This window comes from Astatotilapia calliptera, chromosome 5, assembly GCF_900246225.1.
Source record: "Astatotilapia calliptera chromosome 5, fAstCal1.2, whole genome shotgun sequence".
NCBI lineage: Eukaryota > Metazoa > Chordata > Actinopteri > Cichliformes > Cichlidae > Astatotilapia > Astatotilapia calliptera.
This window is the reverse complement of record NC_039306.1, coordinates 11,793,612-11,806,729: the sequence shown is the minus strand read 5'-3', so window position 1 is coordinate 11,806,729 and position 13,118 is coordinate 11,793,612. Positions and strand designations below refer to the sequence as shown.

General features: G+C 41.3%; 1 protein-coding gene across 1 annotated transcript; it reads left to right on the top strand.

Annotated features, from left to right (window-relative positions):
- Positions 1 to 3,402: 3,402 nt before the first annotated feature.
- Positions 3,403 to 7,658, top strand: pdhb (pyruvate dehydrogenase E1 subunit beta). Its single transcript, XM_026167251.1, has 11 exons — positions 3,403 to 3,488; positions 3,573 to 3,632; positions 4,552 to 4,659; positions 4,756 to 4,818; positions 4,920 to 4,955; positions 5,422 to 5,612; positions 5,699 to 5,793; positions 6,202 to 6,312; positions 6,396 to 6,487; positions 6,558 to 6,699; positions 6,919 to 7,658. Exons 1-11 carry the CDS (start codon positions 3,450 to 3,452, stop codon positions 7,062 to 7,064), a joined length of 1,083 nt encoding a protein of 360 aa, XP_026023036.1. The 5' UTR covers positions 3,403 to 3,449; the 3' UTR covers positions 7,065 to 7,658.
- Positions 7,659 to 13,118: the final 5,460 nt, after the last annotated feature.

The window sequence follows — 13,118 nt, the reverse complement described above, 5'->3', positions numbered from 1 at the left end:
GAAACTAAAAGATAAGTGATGAGGTTGCAAAGGTGGAAGCATAAAGAGTAGTGATGTAGCCAGAGCTGCCTGACAAAGAAGAGTTCCCTGAACACAGAGGAAGGGTAGGTTTTATAGAGGATCAACTGAGCGCACGTGTCTCCAACTGACCTGAATGTTTGGCCCTACCCATCTGCTTCTGTTTGGAAATAAACTGATGAGGTAGGTAAGCAGACCATAACATTGCTAAAAACCCAATATTGGCCCTGCATATAAAACGTATGAATATATAATATTTTTCTTGTTTGAGTCCAGGAAAGTAATATGACTCCCTCTTTAGTGTCCAGAGCCTTTACTCAGGGGCTCTGCCCACATCATGAAAAGTGGCAAGAGCGAGACAAGAAGAATAAAGAAGTCTTGGCAACAGGCATAGACCAACAGGCATCCATCCCTCCGTGACACTGACACAGCTACATCATCAACTGTTTTGTTATAGCTATGTTATAACTATTAACTCACCTTTTTAATTTAGCTTTTACTTAGCGTTTATTTATTTTATGCTTATTTATTCTATCCTGTTATTTTATTATTAATTTAGGCTTTACCTAATATTTATTGATTTTATTCTTATTCATTTTTTAATCTTCTTACTCTTTATATGTATATTTATATTGTATCCCGTTCTTATTTATTTTATCATTTTACCCTGTATATAGCCTATTGTGGCATATCTCCAGTGTTTCCTCGGAGGGGGCTCTCTGCACCGGGGCTGTGATCGACCGTGGCTGCTGGGTCTCTGGGGTCCTCTCAGCCTGGCTGGGGGGCTCCTTTGCCTCCCTCCTGCTGTGTGCCCAGCCTGGAGGCTGCGGTCTGTGACCGGTAGTGATGGGTCGTTCGCGAACGAAATGGCTCTTAGAGCCGGGTCTTTGACGTGAACGACGCGAGCCGGCTCCTTATCGCGAGCCGTCACGTGGGTTTTTTTTTTTTTTCCCTTTCTCTCAGCCTCTCTCTCGCACTTTTTTTCTGCTTCACTCAGCAAGCGAGCCTTGTGCTTTACGCTGGGCAGAGGGGGGAGGGGCAGTAATTACACTCAGTAACACAGGAACAGAGCCAGAGGGGGAGAGAGAGAAAGAGAGCCAGGGACAACAACGTCACATTAGAAAGGTATAGTAATCATCCACAACTATTTTCGGTTGCAGATGATAAAGGATTCATTAAGTTTATTCATGCAGGCCCATATGACAGATAATGTGCATGTTTCTTTTTGTTTTCATATTTTAATTTATATTTAATTGTGTTGTGGTTTGCAGTGTTTTGTGTTGTTTCACTTTAAATTTGTAAAAGGAAAAAGCTGAAAATTTAAATAGTTAAAAGTTGAAATGTGAATAGTTGATTTTTGTATTATATGATTTATTTATTATATTTTATATGGAGTGAATAAATAAAAGTATATTTACAGTGGCCCCTAGAGACAAAGCACATACAAACTTCAAATCACGTACGAACTCTGAAGCATGTACAAACTCCAAAACACGTACAAACTCCAAAACACGTAAAAACTCAGAAGCACATAAAAACTCAAAACACGTACAAAAGACAACAGAAGTGCTCCAGGATGCTGGGGGCAGTGTTGAACTTTTGTTACCGAGTGGCTACACAAGCCAGCAAGTACCAACGACCGGATCTGGTGTGTGGTAATAACCGGTAAATGAACATTTTTTTTAAATTATTTGAATATATATGAGTGCCTGTATTATAAATACACAAAGAATACACATATGCTTTCAATTGTGTAATTTAAGTGATCTAGTAGCTCTGCTTTGGAAGTTCAGTTCATGCTAGAAATGTGTCTTGGAGTTTGTACGTGTTTTGTCTCTAGGGACCACCGCATATATTTATATATAAACATATATATATATATATAAAACCACGTTTTTTTACGTTAGTAATTCCTTTTGTGCATAATTTTATAATATTGTTAATAATAAATTAATTAAAGCAACAAAACAACCTGAAGAGCCGGTTCGGAGCCGAAAGAGCCGGCTCTTTTTAGTGAGCCGAACCGAAAGAGCCGGCTCTCTAAAAAGAGCCGGAAATCCCATCACTAGTGACCGGCTCCCGGTGCAGACGGCTCCCTTTTATAGTGTTTCCTCACTTGGCTCATGTGAACCCAGCCCAATTTTTACTCTTTAAGTGTGCGTGTGCGTGTGTGTGTGGGTGGGGGGGGGAGAGATATGTGTGTATTCACATCATTTATGTTAATGAGAGTGTGGGGAGTGAGTTTGAGGGTGGGGTGGGCTGCTTTTAACTATGTAAAGCACTTTGTGCTACATTTTTTGTATGAAAAGTGCTTTATAAATAAAGATTGATTGATTGATTGATTGAACTCTATTTTGTGGTCTCAGGTGTAACAGTGTTAATTGCATCTTTTATATTTATGGTCACTTTTAATTTAATTCACATCGTGACACAATGTTCAAGGTGAAATGAACTCAAGGTTGGATTATTTTAATGTTTGAATTAAAAGTTGTTTAAAGCATCTTCCTCCTACCTTTATTTGTATATCCCAGGTTTGGCCACACCTCTTCTATATATGAAGCTAAAAAGACTTGTGCAAAGCATACACCTTTGCATCTCTTAGTTATAGCCTCCTGTCTCCTCTCAGCACAGAAATTAGCACTGAGACTGATTTTGATGTTTGAGGACCGGCAACATCAAATAAATATGCACGTATATATGACTTCTATTTGCTATTACGTGATATGTGTGTGACAAATAAACGGATCTTGAATCTTAAAACAAGCACTAATTTGATAAATACCAGTAAAGTTAACCTTCAATATATAATCATATATGTCATACATAATCGTACAATCATACATAATGTGTGTGTGTGTTATAAATGTTCAACTCATGTTTTCACTCATTTTCTATGATGATATCTGGTAAACTGACAGTACCGTTAGAGCTTGATCAGAATGAGGATTGGAAACATATTTCTTAATGGATATGAAAAAGTTTGGAAATTAAACTTGCAGTCAAACATAATACAAAAACAAAAATTCTATTGTGGCATACTAGAAAAATACCCCCCCCCCCCCCCCCCCCCCCCACACACACACACACAAAGTGCCATTTTCCATTGCCAACTTGAATATGTGTTGCATATGAAATAATGTCAAAGTGCACAGATTAAATAAAAAAAATGAATGAAAAAGTAGTGAGTCACACTATTTATGTATTTATTTATCTATGTATGTTTTGCCGTATTGGTCTTCCATATAGACGCCTGCGCGGCTCCGTGTCCTTGGATATTTCTACCCCCATTTTCTACTCTCCCGCCTCCTTATTTGTTTGACCACTGTGATTGGCTGTTCGAAATGACACACTATGAGGTGCCGTCTTGATTGGTTAAAATCCACCAGCTTCCACTATTACGTCACTCCAGTTCGACAGAGGACAGGTTCAAGATGGCAGCGTCCCTGAGGTGCTTTCTCCGCTCCGGAAAGGTATGGATTAAATCGATGTTTTTGAAGCACTGTTTGGTCTTTCTGGGAGTGTAATGTTCGTGCGTCCTTTCTTTTCTCCTGCAGAATACCGTGTCAGCTCTGCAGCGGCGGGAATTTCACAGGAGCGTTCCGGCCGCAGTACAGGTCAGTGTTAGCAACTAGCAGGCTAGCTGTTTCTACAGCGAATGATGTCGGTACGTATAGTTTTAATTGCACAGACAACAATAACAGGCTGAAAACTGGGTGGAGACTTGTTTTAGTCAGTAGCTGCCTGTTTTAAATACGTGTGTTAAGGGTTTAGGGGTCGTGCTGTTGTGCGGTCACGGAGCAGAGGGATGCGGGTTTACATCACATCAGCCCTCATCGCGCTGACAGCTGTCTCACATTAACATAAGTCACTGTCAGAAGTTTAAGGGGAAAACTATTGAAACAAAGCTTAAGCTCTGAAACAGTGCAGACAACAAAATGCACACTTAAGTAGAACCGCAAGAAAAATCCTGAAATTTGAGGTATTTTAAACTGCAAAACGAGAAGTGCTGCTGAAATGCTCATGTCAGTGTCTTTAAATATTGTAGCTGTATCTGGGCTTGCTCGTGTATCAGGTCTGTCTTTCAAGCAGTTCCTTCATAATTGGCGGGAGGTCCAAGGGATCGCTCAGGGAGTTTGTGTTCGCTCAGACACATGACAAATTAGAGGGACCATTGGCTGTAACATTGACATCAGACTGTGCACTCTAGGGCAGAGTAACGGACAAGTTTAAGGTCAGAGCTGTGATTTTAAGTGGTCATTAAATCAGTGACAAAATTAAGCAGATTTAAACAATTTCTACTTGTGTTGGATACAAATAACTACCAAGAGTGACTTTCAGCTTTTGGGTTCTGAACTAAAGCCTCCAGTCTTCTGATTGCCACTTGAGACTAAAGTCTCCTGAATGTTTACAGCCTTATGTGAAACAGGTTTTGGATGGAGAATTGCTATTGTGGCGTCCATTAGTTACATTTTAACTTCAGTTTGTGGAAAGCAGCGTTCTGACCTGTACTGATGGTTTTGTTGCCACTGTTAGATGACAGTCCGTGATGCCCTGAACCAGGCAATGGATGAGGAGTTGGAGAGGGACGAGCGAGTGTTCCTGCTGGGTGAGGAAGTCGCCCAGTATGACGGTGCCTACAAGGTAAGTTTAAAGCTTAGACTGCAAGTGAAGTTCCTGGAGGCAGTTTGTGTTCTGTCCCAATGAGGGCAGTCAGACTAATGGTGGTTACTGGTGCAGGTGAGCAGAGGACTGTGGAAGAAGTATGGAGACAAACGAATTATTGACACTCCAATCTCAGAGGTGAGATACAAACAGCCTGCCCAACAGATGTTTTCCACAAATCTAAGTATCCCCACTGGTGGTGTTGGACTCATTTTAGCAACTTTTTGTTTTTGGTGCAGATGGGGTTTACTGGTATTGCAGTTGGAGCTGCTATGGTAAGTCTGACATGTTCCTGATGGGATATACTAAACACTGACTTTTGTAACATTTTCACTTGAGTTTGTTTAAAACGTCATTCTAAACACTGAATAATAACTTTTAGTCAAGAATTACCTGAGATAATGGGCGTAAGTTCAACATCTTCATAATTACACTTTAATTCTAAGCAGTAATTCAGTTCTGTGCACACTTCGCTCTCTACAGACCTGAATTATGGCTCCATTGCCCCCCCAAATTAGCTTTACACCTCAATAAAGCAGTACACAGTCAACTCCCAAGCCACCTTGACTTGTATAATAAAGCACTTTTCCTACCTTGAAGCCATAAATGCCAAAATAAGAGTTCCTTTAGACTAGAATGCTTCAAAGTACAGATTATGAAAGCTCTTCAGATTCACAAACTACCTGATACTTAAAACTTGCAAGTGACAAATTCCCTAACAAGATCAATGTCCTCTTGCAGGCTGGTCTGAGGCCCATCTGTGAATTCATGACCTTTAACTTCTCCATGCAAGCCATTGACCAGATCATAAATTCTGCAGCAAAGACCTACTACATGTCAGCTGGGCTACAGTCAGTCCCAATTGTTTTCAGAGGCCCTAATGGAGCATCAGCAGGTGTCGCTGCACAGCATTCACAGTGCTTTGCTGCATGGTGCGTTCAAGACGTCACTTTACTGTTTGCAGTAACTCTAGCTGATGTTTGGCAGCTCTGACATCAGTGTTGTCATTTGTCTCCAGGTATGGTCACTGTCCAGGACTGAAGGTTGTAAGTCCATGGAACTCAGAAGATGCTAAAGGCCTCTTGAAAGCAGCCATCAGAGATGAAAATCCTGGTGAGATGCCACACTGAAACGCTTAAAACTTGGACAGTCACCCTGCATATCAATGTTCAGGCACTGCTAGCTCAGTTGATTACAAAGTTTTTAATTAAACAAGCCAGCTGGTCCCTATTTGTCTCAGCCAAAAGTCAAACAGTAACTCAAGCATTGTTGGACTGCAACGGACTAGTCCTTGTTCTGCTCTGGAGGGTAACTTTAACGCAACAAACACTTCTCCCAGCTACCAATCAAGGCACTTGTCCCTCATTCACAGGATGAGGTGCTACCAGGAGAAGCAGAAATTATTCCCCTAATAGTTTGAAAGTATTTAAAATGGCATAAACATCAGCTGAAAATGCAGCTTGAGTGAGTTTGTAGCAGCCTGGCTGTTCAAATAGACATGTGAACTGAATCTGTCTGCAGTGGTGGTCCTGGAGAACGAGCTGCTGTATGGCGTTCCCTTTGAGATGTCAGAGGAAGCGCAGTCCAAAGACTTCACCATTCCCATTGGAAAAGCAAAGATTGAGAGACAAGGTGAGTGACAGAACACCAGGATCTGGATCCCAAGTTTTTAACACTGAGGCTTCAAAAGTCATTTCTGAACATGTCCTTTTCAGGCAATAGCATCACCCTCGTTGCTCACTCTCGGTATGTTGGTCACTGCCTGGATGCCGCAGCTGTCCTTGCCAAAGAGGGAATAGAGTGTGAGGTAATGCAACACCTATTGACTGGCTGAGCTAGACTGCTCAGAAGCGTCTTAACCATTTCTTGTCTGTCAGGTGATCAACCTTCGGACCATCCGACCCATGGATGTGGAGTCTATTGAGACCAGTGTGATGAAGACCAATCACCTGGTGACTGTTGAGGGTGGCTGGCCTCAGTTTGGGGTTGGAGCAGAGATCTGTGCCAGGATCATGGAAGGTAATCTAAGCTCAAACTAATTTAAAAAAATAAAATTTGCACGCATAACTGGTTCCCTTAAACTCTTAGATCTGGATCTTCAGGAGCCAAAGCATAGATGACACATATTGGGATTGACACTGTAATGATTGCTCGTGTATTTACTAATAGCTGTTCAGTCTGAAGTCACAACCTCTAATTATTTCAGGCCTCGAGACTAACATGCCTTTAATTTCTCAGGTCCTGCCTTCAACTACCTGGATTCTCCTGTTACCAGAGTAACTGGCGTGGACATCCCCATGCCATACGCTAAAATCTTGGAGGACCACAGCCTGCCGCAAGTCAAAGACATCATTTTCTCTGTGAAAAAGACCCTCAACATCTGAGACCCTCATCCACCGGAGTTCTTGTTTACAGATGGTGGCAAAATATCTAATGTGTAAATACCGCCAAGCGCTCCAGATGTTGAACAATGCACACAGCTGTGTAGCTCAGAGCAGTGGACACTGTTTCAGTCATCCCAGCACCTATGTGTTAACTCTGTTACTAACTTGACTTAACTGTCTGTGGCTCTGGCTGCTCTCTTGCACTTTTCCCAATTTTAAAAAGAGAAGAGGAAAAAATGTATCGTACAATCTGTTGGCTGTAATTTATTGTCAAATTAAATTTTTGACTCTTCCCAAAGTTTACCAATTAGTCTGGACTCTAAAGTATCTGTTAACTGTTCTCGGCTATTTGCTTTCAATTACCCTTCTCAAGAGGTTTTTCAGATTTGGATAATCATTTTTATTTTTCCACTCTTTATTCATCTGAACTGGGATGAAAGTCATCCTGCTGCTGCCTTTAAAACGCACACTTCACTTAACTCAGACTTGGGGTTTGTCTTTAAAAATGGGGAAAATGGCACCGCTGTGAGCTGGAAACATTTAATGTAGCGGCTCATTTCTGTTGACTGTTGCAGAAATAAACTTTGATCCTCAGTTTTGTTTGATTTACTACATCTACACCATCCTGCCCACAGTTGAATTGTTTGACCAGATTTGCACTAAAGACCTCATCTTGAGAGAAACCCATGGAAACTGAAGTTTCTGAAGACACTAGACTAATCTGAACTAAACGATTGAAATATGCTGGCTGAGAAACTGCAGGTGGACTGCTACTGTGACAGATTAAAATTGTTGGAAAGAGGTCTGAGTGATGGGAAAAGACTTGAAGAAAACTCTTCCCAACCCAGAATGTGAGCTGTTTTATCCAGAGGATAAAACAGCTCACATTCCAGTAGGTCAAATGAAAACTGAAACATTTGGATTTCCAGAGTAATTTGTTGCAGACGCCTGGACCAAACTCCATAAAGGTCTAACTTCAGATTTTATTAACCCCGTGAGGCCTGAAGTGACGTGCTCTAACATTCACACATCAGGGGGAGCTTAGAGTTCAGTATCTTGCCCAAAGACACGTTGGCATGCAGACAGCAGCCGCCGGGGATCACACCACTGACCTTCCAATGAGCACATGATCTGTCTCCTAAGGAAGCGCCACCTTGGGCTCAGAGTCATGACTGGGACCTTACAAGGTTAATGAAGTGCAGTTACTCATTGTATTATGACAACAAAGTGTGTTGTTAGTTTAAATTGATGGAGTTCAACAGCTCTGAAAGAAGAATGCTTTCAACTGTTTGTTATCCAGTGGTTTTACTGGTTGAGATTAAAACTGGTTCATGCAATAGAATCAGTCACACAGTGTCAGCCAGTTTTCCCGACTAATCCTTGTCCTGGACTAAAAGCAAATTTAGAAGATTTTTTTTTATTCTAGGGTTAGGTTTCATCCACACCTGAGAAACAGAGCCTCAGTGAATTTGTACATTTTGGTTTTGAGGACACTCAGTCAGCAGGAGAACCCACAGGCCCAGGGTGCACCTTATACTGGTGCCCAGTTCAGATAAAAAGAGGAGAGTTGTGTTGGGAAGGGCATTTGGTGCATGATTCATGATCTTTATGCAGATTAAAATAATTCTGGTCAAAGTCCTGGATGGAGGCAGATGATGTGCTGTCACAACCCAGCGACTGTTTATGTGATGTGGATTAAAAAGATGCATAGTGCTAATTTCCAGGTCTGTACTTTTGAGCCTTTATCAGCACCTCAGTACATCCTGTCTAAACAGTTTCCTCATTGGCTGTCCCTCATCTGGCTCCCACAAAGAGAATTTGGTGCCTATTAGCTATGCCTCTTTATATACAGACTTCATTATTTATAAATTGTTTAAACATATACACTGGTATATTGTGTTCATATGTGACAGAAAATAGGGAAAAACATCACGGATACCCTTTAAGAGCAGCAATAAACAAGAGTCAATGTAGCCTTAAACATTTTTATTGGTTAACTTTTTGCAGTAAGAATCTCAGTTTCAGACTCGCTGTGCTTCCCCTGTCTGAGCGTCAGATCTGAGATCAGTCAGAAAACACAGCGATCTACAACTTAAACATAAAAATAAAAACCATCTCTGAGACTCTGAGAAACCCCAACGGACCAAACCTCGTTACAAATCAGAGCGAGTTACAGAGTGTCCTGCTTCAGGAAGCTCTCAGACTGAACTGAGCAAACAGATCATCATTTTTAAACTCTTAAATGTTACAGGTCTTTGACTTTGTAATAATCCCATGAAAAGAACATCACACTCTGGTTCAAATTACAGTTACAAACCCCCCCCCCCAAACCTATCTAACATTCATTTCCACTGTAATCAGGACCGAAGTGCAAAAAATTATCTTTTCTGAAACTTATTAGTAAACTTCACTGAAATTACAGTCTAAGGAACTTTTTTTGGTATTTATCACATCTTTAAAGGCTTTTTACACATTTCCCACTGTGTTCGTGTCATGCCAAAAAAGTTCCTCTAAAAGCTCTGATACATTAAACAATCTCCTGAAAACCAAACATAAGAACACTAACTACCACTGAAAGTCTGTTTTAATGGTTACTCAGTGGCTATGATGTCTGCAGGCGCCCGAATCTGCAATCCTGCCATCGGTCCAGCATGACACGAAGAAACGATGCATAAAAGCTTCGCTGTGCATCAAACAAGCACACCAAAGCCTTCGATCGCTTCAGTTTGGTTCATCAAAGCTAACAAAAAGTCCAGGTCCTTTTCTCGGGTGTGGATCTACTCAGCTCCCAGCCTCAGTCCTTTGAGACGTCACAGTGTTCAGAATCAAACTCGCACAATCTTCTCCTGCCAGTTTGTAAAAATAAAGATGGCGTAACAGCAGCAGGATTAGAAAATTTTCACCTCCTGATAGCTCTGACAGTCCAATGAACACGGAGTCCACGACGGTCACTGATGGCTTTAGTCAAAGTGTTTGAGGATATCCAGTCTCTCTGAAGCTAAAAGTGCAGCTTGTACCCCCCTCTCATGCATTTTACATGGCATCACAAGCAGTTTAATTTTTTTTGTAAGAGTAACTGTGTAATTACAGGGAAGTGCTTTGAGATTCAATCGATATCCAGAATTTAAGAATAACTCCATGGAGGGAACTGCTCGGACTTTACTGAAAGTTAGGGTGTGTTTAAGTGTAAATCTTATGAGCAGAAAAAGATTCAGTGTTATGAGAATCAAGCCATAATGTAATGAGAATAGAAATGTGCTGGCCACTTGAGGCTGTCTCCAAACACGAGCCAATCCCCATAGAGTCATATGGTTAAATGGATGACTTTACAACAAATAAAAACATGTTTTGGTCTGTAATGGATAGTTTTCCACTTTGTATCGACTTTATAAGCAGTGGGTTTTGATAGAACTGATAGTTTTGGAGATTGTTAGGCATACAGTTAGAGTGGGAAGGTACGGAAACAAAGCCAGGTGTAACCAATCGCTGCCTGCTAGGCCTCACTTGTGCTAATCTGAGACTCTGAAGTGGCCCTAGCCGCTCTATATACAGCTTTTGGATGACTAACATTAAAGTTTTGGTGAATGGAATTTGGCAGTAAATCAATGAACTAGCTTAACAGAGTTTCCTGACAGAGAGCGCTGTTCAATGTTTAGCAGCATCTCATCTTCTGCTACTAAAAGTTCAAAATACTATAAAGAGAATATTTTGGTTTTAATGTGAAAACTTGTGACCGAGTGCAAAACCTTAAAGCACCATCAACTAACAAATAATCAAAACAAAATAACTTTATTCTCATAACGTTTATTTTCTGTTGCTATATTTGACTTTACTAACATAATATTTCAATATCATGTGAAATAATTACTTTAATCTTCAAACTAAAAGAGCAAAAGGCCCAGTGTTTTTACTTTTTTATTCTCTAGGTCATTGTACTTCATCCTGTTGCTGTTCTTGTGATTTGAGCCAAATTTGTTATTTTCCTTTTTAAATCTGAATTTTCTTTAATTTGCTATGAGTTACAATGAAAGGAAGAATTTGTTGATTTTCAGTCATAATTAATCAGCTGTGGGTGTTTTGCTGTTAGTCACATTGGAGCAGTTTTTGTGTTCTTGGGCTCAAACTGAAACATAACATTTATAGTAAAGCTCTTATTACTTTCCCTCTACAGTTACTAACCATGCCAGGGAAGAGGGCGGGGACTCTGTGCTGCTCTCTGATTGGAGGAGGGGCCTGCAGTCTTAAGGAGCTGACAGATCTGATCGTCCGACCTCCGAGTGTCCCTTCAGCAATCCGAGCCTCACAACCACCACCCTCTTCTTTTTCTGCTCCGAGTCCTCATCATCATCATCGTCGTCGTCATCCTCCTCCTGCTGCTCCTTCGCCTTTCGTTTCACTCTCTCCTTCCTCTTCTCCTCCTTCCTCTGCTTTTTCGCCCTCTTCTTTCTCTTCTTTTCTTCTTTTTCCTCCTCTGCACGATCCTCCTCAACCTCTTCCTCCTCTTGCATCCCGTCCTGCACTTCCTCTTCAACTACCTCCTCTTCTACTGCCATCACCATTTCCTCCTCTTCCTCCTCCTCTTCATTGTCATCATCTTCCTCCTCCTCATCTTTCTCTTCTTCATCTTCCTCTTCATCTGTCATCACTTCTCCCATCTGTTCTTTCAGTTGCTCTTCTTTAGCGTTCATCCCGGCGTCTCCATCCTGTGTCGATCGATAGAAACAGTCAAAAACAGCGCCCGTGTGGTCAAAAATATCACTTTAAGAGTTTAAAGTATGTTTACAGCTAGCTGGTTGAATTTCATGTTAAATGACCAATCTAACATTTTTCTAAATGTAAACAAATCACATATAAAGCTTGGATTCCCTCGCCCCCACACAGCAATCATCATGAAGTCCATTCATTTGTGCTGAGCAAAGATCTTTGACTGTTTTGTTTAATCTTCCCCACAGCCACTGAATAGTCATGGCAAGAATCGTGGTCTTAAAATAAAAAGGGAAAAACAAAATGAAACTATATTGTATAGAAGTTGAGACGAGCATTAGCACCTCCAAGTGTCGGAGCAGAAAAGGGTGAAAAGTTGCTACGCCAAGTGGTGGAGTTCAAGTATCTCAGGATGTGTCTCATGAATGAGGGGAGCAGGGGATTTGTGCACGGGTTTGTTTTTGTGACAAGTTTAAAAACCAAGCTGTAAATTTTCTGGTGGAGCCACATTCCTACCCTCACTTACGTCTACAAGCTGTGGGTACTAACCAAAAGGGTGAGATCCCACATACATGCAGCAGACGTGTCTGCGCTTTCCCTTAGAGATGTGGGAGGGGCTCAAAGTAGAGCCAGCTGAAGGTGTTCAGCATCTGACCAGGATGCCTCCTGGTTCAGAGGTTATGTTATACTGGGAGGAGACCCTGAGGCTGAGCCACGACACATTGGCTTGGGAATGCCTCAATGGTTGTGGTGGCTGGGGAGTGAGAAGTCTAGCCCCCAAGAGCTGGACCAACTAAATGACAAAAAAAATAATAATTGTTTTTTTAAATGCAAGAATGGATGGATGATTTTATACAAGGATGTAGATTAGTCCAGGCCTTTATAATCAAGGACATGTTTATTTTACAGATTCATTAACGCATGTGAACTAACTCATTCACTGCCAGCCATTCAAATGGAACAACAAGACTTGCACCACATTTTTGTCTCACTGCGCAATCCCTTACGTGCGCAAACCCTGCACCTCCTTGCAGGTCTACTTTTACTGCTGGTGGGCTTCAGTTGAACTTATGTTGACTGCCATTGACGTCTATAGACGTCAATGGCAGTCAACGTAAGTTTTTCAATTGACGTCTATAGACGTCAATGGCAGTGAATGAGTTAAACACATGTCTGGTTAAAAAAAATAAAGCACAGCCCAGAGGACTTCAAACATCCCCGACGTCCTCACAGTACCCGACCCCACAGAGCACCTGCAGGGGTCACATAATCACTGTCTTGAAGTATTTTGGTGGCATGAAGAGTTTCATTTTTAAAACTTGCTTGATTCTATAGTTCACACATTAGTTC

What these genes read in the sequence shown, in the direction of transcription:
- pdhb (XM_026167251.1), top strand. Translation starts at nt 3,450, where the DNA reads ATGGCAGCGTCCCTGAGGTGCTTTCTCCGCTCCGGAAAG. An exon ending in AGTATGACGGTGCCTACAAG is followed by an intron (nt 4,660 to 4,755) that starts GTAAGTTTAAAG and finishes TTACTGGTGCAG; the next exon opens with GTGAGCAGAGGACTGTGGAA. An exon ending in TCACAGTGCTTTGCTGCATG is followed by an intron (nt 5,613 to 5,698) that starts GTGCGTTCAAGA and finishes ATTTGTCTCCAG; the next exon opens with GTATGGTCACTGTCCAGGAC.